A 14,984-nucleotide genomic window follows, 5' to 3' on the forward strand; every position below is an offset into this window, starting at 1 on the left:
GAACGTCGTAGAGACTCCATCTTGGTACCAATGGAAAGCGCAGGGCCATAAATAGGGGGGTAGGCAAAGTCTCAATAAATGAGCACCTAAGGAAAAAAAAATAGGCACACAATTGTTTAAGATCAAAGGGTTCCCGACGTCCGATCGCAACGAAACTAGCACGAGTGTGCTCAGAGACCACGAAATAGGGGGGGTAGCCCAAGTTTCAAGTCTCTAAACCAACCTTAACCCCTAAACCCTAACCCTAATCATTAACCCTAACCCTAATTCTAACCCTAACCCTAACCCTAATCTCAAACCTTAACCCTATTTTAAATAGGCCATAACTTTTGATAGGAACGTCGTAGAGACTCCATCTTGGTACCAATGGAAAGCGCAGGGCCATAAATAGGGGGGTAGGCAAAGTCTCAATAAATGAGCACCTAAGGAAAAAAAAATAAGCACACAATTGTTTAAGATCAAAGGGTTCCCTACGTCCGATCGCAACGAAACTAGCACGAGTGCGCTCAGAGACCACGAAATAGGGGGGGTAGCCCAAGTTTCAAGTCTCTAAACCAACCTTAACCCCTAAACCCTAACCCTAATCATTAACCCTAACCCTAATTCTAACCCTAACCCTAACCCTAATCTCAAACCTTAACCCTATTTTAAATAGGCCATAACTTTTGATAGGAACGTCGTAGAGACTCCATCTTGGTACCAATGGAAAGCGCAGGGCCATAAATAGGGGGGTAGGCAAAGTCTCAATAAATGAGCACCTAAGGAAAAAAAAATAAGCACACAATTGTTTAAGATCAAAGGGTTCCCTACGTCCGATCGCAACGAAACTAGCACGAGTGCGCTCAGAGACCACGAAATAGGGGGGGTAGCCCAAGTTTCAAGTCTCTAAACCAACCTTAGCCCCTAAACCCTAATCATTAACCCTAACCCTAATTCTAACCCTAACCCTAACCCTAATCTCAAACCTTAACCCTATTTTAAATAGGCCATAACTTTTGATAGGAACGTCGTAGAGACTCCATCTTGGTACCAATGGAAAGTGCAGGGCCATAAATAGGGGGGTAGGCAAAGTCTCAATAAATGAGCACCTAAGGGAAAAAAAATAGGCACACAATTGTTTAAGATCAAAGGGTTCCCGACGTCCGATCGCAACGAAACTAGCACGAGTGTGCTCAGAGACCACGAAATAGGGGGGGTAGCCCAAGTTTCAAGTCTCTAAACCAACCTTAACCCCTAAACCCTAACCCTAATCATTAACCCTAACCCTAATTCTAACCCTAACCCTAACCCTAATCTCAAACCTTAACCCTATTTTAAATAGGCCATAACTTTTGATAGGAACGTCGTAGAGACTCCATCTTGGTACCAATGGAAAGTGCAGGGCCATAAATAGGGGGGTAGGCAAAGTCTCAACAAATGAGCACCTAAGGAAAAAAAAAAAGGCACACAATTGTTTAATAACAAAGGGTTCCTGACGTCCGATCGCAACGAAACTAGCACGAGTGCGCTCAGAGACCACGAAATAGGGGGGGTAGCCCAAGTTTCAAGTCTCTAAACCAACCTTAGCCCCTAAACCCTAATCATTAACCCTAACCCTAATTCTAACCCTAACCCTAATCTCAAACCTTAACCCTATTTTAAATAGGCCATAACTTTTGATAGGAACGTCGTAGAGACTCCATCTTGGTACCAATGGAAAGCGCAGGGCCATAAATAGGGGGGTAGGCAAAGTCTCAACAAATGAGCACCTAAGGAAAAAAAAATAGGCACACAATTGTTTAAGATCAAAGGGTTCCCGACGTCCGATCGCAACGAAACTAGCACGAGTGTGCTCAGAGACCACGAAATAGGGGGGGTAGCCCAAGTTTCAAGTCTCTAAACCAACCTTAACCCCTAAACCCTAACCCTAATCATTAACCCTAACCCTAATTCTAACCCTAACCCTAATCTCAAACCTTAACCCTATTTTAAATAGGCCATAACTTTTGATAGGAACGTCGTAGAGACTCCATCTTGGTACCAATGGAAAGCGCAGGGCCATAAATAGGGGGGTAGGCAAAGTCTCAATAAATGAGCACCTAAGGAAAAAAAAATAGGCACACAATTGTTTAAGATCAAAGGGTTCCCGACGTCCGATCGCAACGAAACTAGCACGAGTGTGCTCAGAGACCACGAAATAGGGGGGGTAGCCCAAGTTTCAAGTCTCTAAACCAACCTTAACCCCTAAACCCTAACCCTAATCATTAACCCTAACCCTAATTCTAACCCTAACCCTAACCCTAATCTCAAACCTTAACCCTATTTTAAATAGGCCATAACTTTTGATAGGAACGTCGTAGAGACTCCATCTTGGTACCAATGGAAAGCGCAGGGCCATAAATAGGGGGGTAGGCAAAGTCTCAATAAATGAGCACCTAAGGAAAAAAAAATAAGCACACAATTGTTTAAGATCAAAGGGTTCCCTACGTCCGATCGCAACGAAACTAGCACGAGTGCGCTCAGAGACCACGAAATAGGGGGGGTAGCCCAAGTTTCAAGTCTCTAAACCAACCTTAACCCCTAAACCCTAACCCTAATCATTAACCCTAACCCTAATTCTAACCCTAACCCTAACCCTAATCTCAAACCTTAACCCTATTTTAAATAGGCCATAACTTTTGATAGGAACGTCGTAGAGACTCCATCTTGGTACCAATGGAAAGCGCAGGGCCATAAATAGGGGGGTAGGCAAAGTCTCAATAAATGAGCACCTAAGGAAAAAAAAATAAGCACACAATTGTTTAAGATCAAAGGGTTCCCTACGTCCGATCGCAACGAAACTAGCACGAGTGCGCTCAGAGACCACGAAATAGGGGGGGTAGCCCAAGTTTCAAGTCTCTAAACCAACCTTAGCCCCTAAACCCTAATCATTAACCCTAACCCTAATTCTAACCCTAACCCTAACCCTAATCTCAAACCTTAACCCTATTTTAAATAGGCCATAACTTTTGATAGGAACGTCGTAGAGACTCCATCTTGGTACCAATGGAAAGTGCAGGGCCATAAATAGGGGGGTAGGCAAAGTCTCAATAAATGAGCACCTAAGGAAAAAAAAATAGGCACACAATTGTTTAAGATCAAAGGGTTCCCGACGTCCGATCGCAACGAAACTAGCACGAGTGTGCTCAGAGACCACGAAATAGGGGGGGTAGCCCAAGTTTCAAGTCTCTAAACCAACCTTAACCCCTAAACCCTAACCCTAATCATTAACCCTAACCCTAATTCTAACCCTAACCCTAACCCTAATCTCAAACCTTAACCCTATTTTAAATAGGCCATAACTTTTGATAGGAACGTCGTAGAGACTCCATCTTGGTACCAATGGAAAGTGCAGGGCCATAAATAGGGGGGTAGGCAAAGTCTCAACAAATGAGCACCTAAGGAAAAAAAAAAAGGCACACAATTGTTTAATAACAAAGGGTTCCTGACGTCCGATCGCAACGAAACTAGCACGAGTGCGCTCAGAGACCACGAAATAGGGGGGGTAGCCCAAGTTTCAAGTCTCTAAACCAACCTTAGCCCCTAAACCCTAATCATTAACCCTAACCCTAATTCTAACCCTAACCCTAATCTCAAACCTTAACCCTATTTTAAATAGGCCATAACTTTTGATAGGAACGTCGTAGAGACTCCATCTTGGTACCAATGGAAAGCGCAGGGCCATAAATAGGGGGGTAGGCAAAGTCTCAACAAATGAGCACCTAAGGAAAAAAAAATAGGCACACAATTGTTTAAGATCAAAGGGTTCCCGACGTCCGATCGCAACGAAACTAGCACGAGTGTGCTCAGAGACCACGAAATAGGGGGGGTAGCCCAAGTTTCAAGTCTCTAAACCAACCTTAACCCCTAAACCCTAACCCTAATCATTAACCCTAACCCTAATTCTAACCCTAACCCTAATCTCAAACCTTAACCCTATTTTAAATAGGCCATAACTTTTGATAGGAACGTCGTAGAGACTCCATCTTGGTACCAATGGAAAGTGCAGGGCCATAAATAGGGGGGTAGGCAAAGTCTCAATAAATGAGCACCTAAGGAAAAAAAAATAGGCACACAATTGTTGAAGATCAAAGGGTTCCCTACGTCCGATCGCAACGAAACTAGCACGAGTGCGCTCAGAGACCACGAAATAGGGGGGTAGCCCAAGTTTCAAGTCTCTAAACCAACCTTAACCCCTAAACCCTAACTCTAACCCTAATCATTAACCCTAACCCTAATTCTAACCCTAACCCTAATCTCAAACCTTAACCCTATTTTAAATAGGCCATAACTTTTGATAGGAACGTCGTAGAGACTCCATCTTGGTACCAATGGAAAGCGCAGGGCCATAAATAGGGGGGTAGGCAAAGTCTCAATAAATAAGCACCTAAGGAAAAAAAAATAGGCACACAATTGTTTAAGATCAAAGGGTTCCCGACGTCCGATCGCAACGAAACTAGCACGAGTGCGCTCAGAGACCACGAAATAGGGGGGGTAGCCCAAGTTTCAAGTCTCTAAACCAACCTTAACCCCTAAACCCTAACCCTAATCATTAACCCTAATTCTAACCCTAACCCTAACCCTAATCTCAAACCTTAACCCTATTTTAAATAGGCCATAACTTTTGATAGGAACGTCGTAGAGACTCCATCTTGGTACCAATGGAAAGCGCAGGGCCATAAATAGGGGGGTAGGCAAAGTCTCAATAAATAAGCACCTAAGGAAAAAAAAATAGGCACACAATTGTTTAAGATCAAAGGGTTCCCGACGTCCGATCGCAACGAAACTAGCACGAGTGTGCTCAGAGACCACGAAATAGGGGGGGTAGCCCAAGTTTCAAGTCTCTAAACCAACCTTAACCCCTAAACCCTAACCCTAATCATTAACCCTAACCCTAATTCTAACCCTAACCCTAACCCTAATCTCAAACCTTAACCCTATTTTAAATAGGCCATAACTTTTGATAGGAACGTCGTAGAGACTCCATCTTGGTACCAATGGAAAGTGCAGGGCCATAAATAGGGGGGTAGGCAAAGTCTCAACAAATGAGCACCTAAGGAAAAAAAAAAGGCACACAATTGTTTAATAACAAAGGGTTCCTGACGTCCGATCGCAACGAAACTAGCACGAGTGCGCTCAGAGAACACGAAATAGGGGGGTAGCCCAAGTTTCAAGTCTCTAAACCAACCTTAACCCCTAAACCCTAACCCTAACCCTAACCCTAATCATTAACCCTAACCCTAACCCTAATCTCAAACCTTAACCCTATTTTAAATAGGCCATAACTTTTGATAGGAACGTCGTAGAGACTCCATCTTGGTACCAATGGAAAGCGCGGGGCCATAAATAGGGGGGTAGGCAAAGTCTCAATAAATGAGCACCTACGGAAAAAAAAATAGGCACACAATTGTTGAAGATCAAAGGGTTCCCGACGTCCGATCGCAACGAAACTAGCACGAGTGTGCTCAGAGACCACGAAATAGGGGGGGGGGGTAGCCCAAGTTTCAAGTCTCTAAACCAACCTTAACCCCTAAACCCTAACCCTAATCATTAACCCTAACCCTAATTCTAACCCTAACCCTAACCCTAACCTAAAACCTTAACCCTATTTTAAATAGGCCATAACTTTTGATAGGAACGTCGTAGAGACTCCATCTTGGTACCAATGGAAAGTGCAGGGCCATAAATAGGGGGGTAGGCAAAGTCTCAACAAATGAGCACCTAAGGAAAAAAAAAAAGGCACACAATTGTTTAATAACAAAGGGTTCCTGACGTCCGATCGCAACGAAACTAGCACGAGTGCGCTCAGAGACCACGAAATAGGGGGGGTAGCCCAAGTTTCAAGTCTCTAAACCAACCTTAACCCCTAAACCCTAACCCTAACCCTAATCATTAACCCTAACCCTAATTCTAACCCTAACCCTAACCCTAATCTCAAACCTTAACCCTATTTTAAATAGGCCATAACTTTTGATAGGAACGTCGTAGAGACTCCATCTTGGTACCAATGGAAAGCGCAGGGCCATAAATAGGGGGGTAGGCAAAGTCTCAATAAATGAGCACCTAAGGAAAAAAAAATAGGCACACAATTGTTTAAGATCAAAGGGTTCCCGACGTCCGATCGCAACGAAACTAGCACGAGTGTGCTCAGAGACCACGAAATAGGGGGGGTAGCCCAAGTTTCAAGTCTCTAAACCAACCTTAACCCCTAAACCCTAACCCTAATCATTAACCCTAACCCTAATTCTTACCCTAACCCTAACCCTAATCTCAAACCTTAACCCTATTTTAAATAGGCCATAACTTTTGATAGGAACGTCGTAGAGACTCCATCTTGGTACCAATGGAAAGTGCAGGGCCATAAATAGGGGGGTAGGCAAAGTCTCAATAAATGAGCACCTAAGGAAAAAAAAAATAGGCACACAATTGTTTAAGATCAAAGGGTTCCTGACGTCCGATCGCAACGAAACTAGCACGAGTGTGCTCAGAGACCACGAAATAGGAGGGGTAGCCCAAGTTTCAAGTCTCTAAACCAACCTTAACCCCTAAACCCTAACCCTAATCATTAACCCTAACCCTAATTCTAACCCTAACCCTAACCCTAATCTCAAACCTTAACCCTATTTTAAATAGGCCATAACTTTTGATAGGAACGTTGTAGAGACTCCATCTTGGTACCAATGGAAAGTGCAGGGCCATAAATGGGGGGTTAGGCGAAGTCTCAACAAATGAGCACCTAAGGAAAAAAAAATAGGCACACAATTGTTTAAGATGAAAGGGTTCCCGAAGTCCGATGGCAACGAAACTAGCACGAGTGCGCTCAGAGACCACGAAATAGGGGGGGGGGGGGTAGCCCAAGTTTCAAGTCTCTAAACCAACCTTAGCCCCTAAACCCTAACCCTAAACCTAAACCCTAATCCTAAACCCTCACCCTAATCCTAAACCTTAACTCTTTTTTAAATAGGCCATAAGTTTTGATAGGAACGTCGTAGAGACCCCATCTTTGTACCAATGGTAAGCGCGTGGCAATAAATAGGGGGCAGGCGAAGTCTCAACAAATGAGCACTTAAGGAAAAAAAAAATAGGCACACGATTGTTTGAGATCAAAAGGTTTTCAATGTCTGATCACAACGAGGGGGGGGTAGCCCAATCTCAAGTCTCTAAGAGGGACAGAGGAAGGCATGGCTGATCTTATTGGGTCATCAGTTTTTTAGGTTTAGGCAGGAGGAGTGAGGCTGGTGAAGGTTTAGGTAAGACTAAAGGATCAGTCAATCAGAGGCGGAGTATGTCATGCCTTCGCCTGTCCCTCCTTACCATCAATTCCTGCGACATTTAATGAGACATAACTTATAAAGTAGAGCAAAAATGAGATTCTTCAAAATGGCAACAAACATCTGCTCATTTCAGCTCCACAAATAAGAAAAACTACTGCTTTTCTACATAACGCTACAATCATTATCTTAGTCTTTACAGTTTAACGTTTAATCTAATCTGATTTTAACACTGGTGGTAAAGCCCATGACTTCCATGTTCCATTGATGCATACGTTTGATTTCTGCATCACCACACACTGGGTGTTTCCAGCACTGAACTTCTACCTGCTCATAAATCTGTCTGGATACAAGTGTCAGCTGAATGCTTAAAATGTAAATTTGAGAGTTAACCAGTTGCCTAAAAATGTGAATAGAAACAAAAGAAAGATGGTTATTCTCCATGCCGAAGTTGGTTGAATAAAAATGAACTATAAACAACAGTGCGTTGCTATCTCTGTATTCCTTTTTAAAGACATTACTGTTTTATTAGATGCAGTATGTCAAAATGCAGAGAGACAGGAACGATCGGTGATCCAGTGGGAGGCAAAGAGCAGCATGTAAATTATTCAGAAAAAAGATTAAATCCCAGGACGTCTTATTTACTACGTATACGTATATTATTATAAGAACCACCAGGATGTTCTTTCAGGTCTTGACACAATTCGTATCTTGAAAATAGGATGCAACCTTCCAGGTCTGTAAAATATTGTATCCCATGTTCTGTGATTAAAAGCTTCTGTGTAATTATAAATAAATACATTTGACATTTTCTCTGTCACTGCTTGCACAGCTGCAAAAAAACTGAAATACTTTTTTCACATGTTTATGCTGAATTATCTGGTTTTTGATCCTAAATCAAAGTGTCGTGTTAGAACACTGCATAACGACCTCAGCTAAGGTCTAAAAACTCTAAATATTCTGTGCTGAAGATTTGAGTGCACAATAAAATCTCTGTTTAATGTGCTAACCAATTCAATTCAATTCAATTTTATTTATAGGGCCAAATCATAACAAAAGTTATCTCAGGACACTTTACAGAGTAGGTATAGACCACACAGACTTATTTATGATTTACATAGACCCAACAATTACCCCGTAGAGTACGGTGCCAACGAAAACCTTCCCTTTAACAGGCAGGACGTGTATTTATTCAAAATGGATGGCTTAGGGTCTCTGGCTCTGAGTTAAACAAAGTTCAACTTTTATTTTTGATACTTCCACAGCGTAAATAGTTTAAAGGACTTAGAGTTATCATTCTGAGCTCATGTCCACATAGTAATGAACAAATTCCAAACACTGTCGGGTGGTAACTTATTACATGTAATCAGGATTACGTAATCAGATAAAGTAACTTTAATTAACCCAGATTACATAAAAAAATGTGTAATTTGAAGGTCCTGTATTTGATGTTTACAAGATTATCTATTCTGAAAAAGGTTGTTTGTGGTTTACCTGCAGGTGTGGGACATCTGGCCTGCTCAGCTTTGTTTGGGGTTTTCCCAGAGGAGGATGGAGCGGTGGAGGTCCTCTCAAACAGTTTGTCCTCCATGTTGGCCCTCTTGACGTAAACGCACGACTTTCCAAGCAGCACAATACTGTTGAGCACTTTAAGTGTAACCAGCCTAAAGAGAGATTAGAGATTAGAGAGAGGTATATTTCTGACGGGTGGTCAAACAATCACCGCGTCAATTAAAAATTCTTTGCATTTTTTAAAAATCTACTTTAAGGTTTTCGACAGTTAAGTTTGCTAGATGCAAAAAAAATAAATATGTCAAAGTATTTCCAGCTCTGATGAACACTTATTTCTGTCCTTGTGTTAAAGGCAGCTTTTATTTGTGAAATAAAAATATTACAGAATATTTAAACACATCAAGTTAGCATGTCTGCTTTTTGGGAGCCAATGAGTAAAAAATATATCAAGCGATTTGAGCTTGTTTGGCCAATTTTGTCGATGGATTCAGCACCAAGATGATACATGCCGTATATGTTTTAAGTTTAGAGTGCAGTTCTGAGCTGGGACTCCATCTACCATCTGGTTTGGATCGCCTCTGTTCACATCCAGGATGTTGATGTGTACCATCCTTCTGTTTTTCTGGGCTTTGCTATAAGGCCCGACCTCTGACAGTGATATGAGAGAGACAGACACATTTGGGTCTGTGGACCACTGCTCGCTGTGACAGGATGTTTCGGACTGAGAGCGTGTCAGCATGGCTGAGTCTTTATCAAGGCACTGCGGCCCGTTCGAGCCAGAGCTATTTTTAAATCGGGGGGAGGGGAAGGCCAGAGATGGCACTAGAGATGACAACACTGTATTGTTCACCCTGAGGGAAACTCTTCAATGGCACGAGTCCAATGGGATCCGGCAAATAAGAGTGAGCGAGGCAATCAGCGGCTCAGCACAGGGAGAACGTGAGGGCACAGTGTTTATACTTATGTAACTGTATGTTTCTCTGAATCTCAGCGTGTTTGTGACGGTGTGGTCTTTAAATCATGTCTCTGCACAGCACACGATAGAGTCGCTGTGCATTTTAAACACGCTGTGGTTAAATCAATAAAGAAATATTCACTGATATATGGCTAATGATTCCAGTGTTAAGATTTTAAAAAGTATGGAAATTTAGGCCATGACCTCAATCTCTCTGGTTTAAGTCTGAATAACAGCATATCTTATCACCCGATAAATGTGTATCAACGATGAAAATGTCCTTAAAATCTCATTTTGAGCGACATTATTACAGTCAGATTAAAATACACGCAGCATATGTGAAACGAAGAGTTCAATTAAAGGTTCCCTCAATTCTGGATGTTGGGCAGGAAGATCCACAAGAGAAATAATGTAATAACATCAGTTATATTTAATTCAACAACTTTAATAGACTTACCCGAGATAACAGAGGAATACACACGTGTACGACAGAGCTCCCTGCACCTTTACTGAACTCATTACCACTCGGATGAGCTGTAAAAACATTGAAAAGCGGAATCAATAGACATTCTCAATTGAAAAGACATAAATATAAAAAGAATGGTGAGAGCCATCAGGCAGCTATTCTCAGCTTGTGGCATCGAGCCTCAACAGCAACAGCTGCCAGGTTGCCATTGGCAACCATTTGAGATATTGAGCCAATTTTTGGCCCAAGCAAAAATTAACATATTAAAAAAAAGAAGACGCAAAAAATGAATAAATATATTCATAATATTTGTTGTATATGTGACATGAGAATATTGTTAAAGTCAGAACTGAAACCAGAAAACTGCATTTGGCAATAATGCGCATGCGTTGGTGCATTTACAAAGGTGAAGCAAAGGACTGTGAAGTGAAAAGAAAATTTGTAAAAAATGTTGTACATTCTTGGGTCTTTTATGTTATTATTATGTTGATGTATAACTTCATAATACCTTAATTACTCAAAATAGAAGGTGACTAAAAATAGCAACCATATTTTCAATTCAGGCCAGTTTTTAACCATAAACTGATGCCTAGCTGCCAGCCTGACAACCACATTTAAAAGTTAGTTGTGAGCCTTATAAGTACAAGTTTATAGGAAGTTCTGGTTAGTTTATGTGCCGATGACAAACTCTTCTAGTAGTTAGTGTCTGAATAGCGACAGAGTGCAGCCTCTATTACCAGAACAGCCAAAGGCAGAGGGATGAAGCCCATCCTCCGGGCCACGGAGTCACTGTAGTCTGTACAAGCCTACACAGTGACAGACAAAAACAAATTACAGTACTCAACAAAAACGACATTGATTAGCTGCGTAGGCTCGCTGCTGTTTATTCAAGTATAATGAGACAGTTGCTTACATTCTTCTGTCGGCTGCTGACGAGATCAAAAGCCAAACTGGCTCTGTATTCACTGTACACCTGGGAAAGAGACAAGAATGATAATGGAGTATGAGCGCAGACAAGTCTTAATTAGTAAAGCAGTATATATTACACTCAAGCCGTTAGCTGGTTAATGAGCCTTTTTAGAAACAATGATAATCAGGTTTGGTTCTTACATCTGCAGTGATGTCGTTGAATTTAGTGATGAACGCATGTTTAATGATGTCAACAGCAACCTCAGAGGTGAGGACCATGAAGACATCCGGGAACAACACCCACAGGTGTTCTGAGGGAGGAGAAATGGCACAAGAAATGTTGTTTTATATGTAAATGCAAATGCTCAGCTATTATTCCCTGGATAGTATCAACAGTGTACGTGCATTCACTTCCCACTCCTGATATTTTCTGATCTAATAGTCAACATGGTGACACTTGGGAAACTACAGAATTACTCCCACAATTTAATACATATGCATATGATCATATGTTTATTTACCAGCACAATACCCACGCAGCCTGCACATTATAAAACTCTGTGGCTTATAGCGACAAAAAAAGAAAAGCTGTGCACATAACTAATATTTTGCTACAGGTTGCCTTTTACTTTACAGATAGTAACATTTGTAAATACCTAATGAGAAAAGAGCTTTGGCGCTCATTTCATCAAAAAGTGTTTAGCAGGTGCTTTGGTTCTGTAATATGTAAACAAAGAGGTGCAGGCACCACTAATGCGCCGTTGAAGATAAGTAAATTATTAAATAGTAAAATAAAATACTAGAGACTTGTGATTTGTGCACATGTTTAGCAGCAGAAGGCTGTAGCTCTGCCAGTATTAGCACATCAGAGTTGTGATTTCAGCTGACGGGCCACGTCTGTCATCTACTGTGTGTCTGGCCGTGAGAGTGACAGGAGGAGCTGAGTGTTTTCAGACTGCTGTCACACAGAAACAAACGCTCTCATCCTTCACTCTGCTCTGTCTTATTCACTGTTTGTTGGGAAAATCCCAAAGGTGTTGCAGAGAGTCAAAAACAGACAAAACAGCAGGAAAAAAAGAAGCTGCTCAGCATATTTTTAAGACTTTTTACCATGACAAGCACTGACCCTTCTACTAGGATGGAAATATAACCTTTAACATATAATACATCAGCTTTCAAATAGTGAGCATACCTGGGTCATCACACTGTCTGTTTGCATTTACTATAACGTAAAAACATCTATTAAAGGGGACATATCATGAAAAACTGACTTGTTCAGTACTTGTGCACGTACTTGTGGGTATCTGGAGTGCTTGCTGGGCTTTCTGGGAGGGGGCCTTAAAGACACAGGCCCTAAAACTAAGCCTTCAACACTAAAGCATCTAAACATGATGGACAGATTATTACCTGGGTTCCATGAGAACTGCTCCATGTTCCTGAGACAAACAATGAGCAAGAGGACGTAGCTGGTGAACCGTTCTTTGATATCTGCAGGATTAAAAGAAACAGTGGGTTAAAAAGCACCAACATTTACGTTCTGCCGTAACGCTGCATTCAATAAGCAGGTGTTGCTAAGGAAGCTTTCGAATGAGGTGTTGGTTTTACTTTGCTGTCTGAGATAAGTCCTTGATACATACTGTACATTACAGCAGCATATCATTCACAAGGCTTTTAGTCTGATTACAGTTTTGCATCCTGTAAACATCCATCTACTGTGCTAGTTAGGCTTCGCTCAATCAACCGGGAATTTACTTAATATTATGTGAGTGAACAGCAGCTGATAAGGCTTATTGTCTTCTGTCCTCATTAGAATATGATACAAGTGACTGAGATGAAAACATGCTGCCTCTGGCAACCAAAGGGAAATGCTTTTTATATAATTTAGATTTAATATCGCAGTAGCGGATGAAGATGAGATGAGATGATGAGTACTTTATGACGATCTAAGCCAAATCAATAGATTCATAAAAGGATGTAGTTGTTCCTTGTTTAGAATGTTTCACTAAAACTGAATAGATGTTATAGAATAGAAGTTACACATCTATACACCAGAAACTGACAAAAAATGATTTGCTCAAACTTTGCTTTTAAACATACAATATTAAATTACATGTTGGGTCGTAACAACAGTACAAAACCCAAATATATATGTATGATATAAAACAGAGAAAAGCAGCTGTTAGAAATTAAAGCACACATCATTTTATTTTGTTCTCTTGTTATTTCATTGCTAAACTAATAAACTATAAATAAACTATAGAAATAATCTTTCACCATATTGTAATTCAAATGTTCTGAGAGAAAACAAGACTCCTGCAGCTGCTCAGGATTTAGAAAATCTAGCCATGATGAGAAACTTTTTCCAATCAGAGACAGAGACAGAGAGGGGGGGAGTGAGAGAGAGAGATAGAGAGAGAGATAGAGAGAGAGAGAGAGAGAGAGAGAGAGAGAGAGAGAGAGAGAGAGAGAGAGAGAGAGAGAGAGAGAGAGAGAGAGAGAGAGAGAGAGAGAGAGAGAGAGAGAGAGAGAGAGGGAGAGGGAGAGACAGAGAGAGAGAGAGAGAGAGGGGGAGTGAGAGAGAGAGATAGAGAGAGAGAGAGAGAGAGAGAGCACATTTATATTGGTTCAGGACCATAACAATTTGCCTACTGCAGCGATAAATGCATGACCTTTGATAGAATATTGAATATCTTACCGCTGTTTGACATTTGAAATAAGTTGTTCTTCTCAAACTTCTTGAACACACTTCCTTTGATTTCCACAAACTGTGATGGAAACAGAAGAACAAATAAAATGAGTGCAGGTAACAGCAATTTATGATCCAGAAAATACTAAACAAACTATAATGTAATGTTTCATCAACAAGTTTTTCTGGGAAACATTTTCATTCAGATGATCCAAGTTAAATGTACTGTAGCGTGTGCATAGGTTTGTTTGTGTAAGACGGTAGCGAATTGTTGTGAACTACAATATCTTGGGCTGCATACAAATAATTATCTGCGTGGGTGCGTTCGTGCGTGTACACTGACGTTGTTGGACATCATGATGGTGAGCAGGGACTTGTTGTGCGAGTTGAAGGCGACGTTGAGGGTCGAGGCTTGGACCATGATGAGGATGGCATGGAGGACTGAGAACAGCTACTCAGGAACACAACTGATTTCAAAAAGCACTGAAAACCACTTATGTTTATGAAAGCTTAATATAAAGTGTGCATCTTAAAGAGAACCCTCTAGTAACAGTCACGGGTTTCTTTTGACATTTCCTCAAATTAATTCTGGTGTCTGTCGGCTGAGCGATGCATCACTAAAAGGCTTCATTTATCTTTTCAGTGGCCGCACACAGAGCTCACAAATCTTCAGAAGTAATAGTAATACAGTATGGGTGTTTCATGAGACTGTGACTGTATGTCATCATTCAAACATAACGGAGGAAAGAGACGCCCTAAAGTCAATCACATCAATGAAAACACCCGTACTTCTGCTGTGGATTTGAACCAGAAGGATACAGACGTAAAAGACGGCCATGAGGAAGTGGGGAATGACTCCTATATTGTCTCTTTTCCGCTCTTTGGGTTCTGTGGCTGTCCAGTACAGAGCGTCCAGGATGTCTTGGCCGAAGGAGGAGAAGAGGCGGTCAGCCACCTTACAGAGGCATGACAGATAACGTCAGACATTATTAAGAATTTCGTGTTCAATCAGATGTTTCGTTCATTTGCTATTATCTGGTGGGAGTTTTGTTCTTTTTGAGATAAGATCATATTGTTCTTTTACATTCTATGCAGTTATCTATTGGCTCTCTACCACATCACCTGTCAGCTAAGAAAGGTGGATTCCAGCTGCATCAAATGTGCAGT

General features: G+C 41.3%; 1 protein-coding gene across 1 annotated transcript in view; it reads right to left on the reverse strand.

Moving 5' to 3' along the window:
* Positions 1–14,984, reverse strand: part of tapt1a (transmembrane anterior posterior transformation 1a) — a gene marked incomplete at its 5' end in the record, with an annotated part of 42,659 nt that overhangs the window by 17,529 nt on the left and 10,146 nt on the right. Inside the window, 9 exons of the mRNA XM_083915476.1 lie at positions 8,784–8,953; positions 10,214–10,290; positions 10,960–11,028; positions 11,136–11,195; positions 11,333–11,442; positions 12,539–12,619; positions 13,827–13,896; positions 14,161–14,258; positions 14,637–14,772. Coding sequence (XP_083771602.1) covers positions 8,784–8,953; positions 10,214–10,290; positions 10,960–11,028; positions 11,136–11,195; positions 11,333–11,442; positions 12,539–12,619; positions 13,827–13,896; positions 14,161–14,258; positions 14,637–14,772 — 871 coding nt within the window. The remainder of the gene's footprint in view (positions 1–8,783; positions 8,954–10,213; positions 10,291–10,959; positions 11,029–11,135; positions 11,196–11,332; positions 11,443–12,538; positions 12,620–13,826; positions 13,897–14,160; positions 14,259–14,636; positions 14,773–14,984) is intronic.

This window comes from Echiichthys vipera, assembly GCF_963691815.1.
Source record: "Echiichthys vipera genome assembly, chromosome: 6".
NCBI classification, from domain to species: Eukaryota; Metazoa; Chordata; class Actinopteri; order Perciformes; family Trachinidae; genus Echiichthys; species Echiichthys vipera.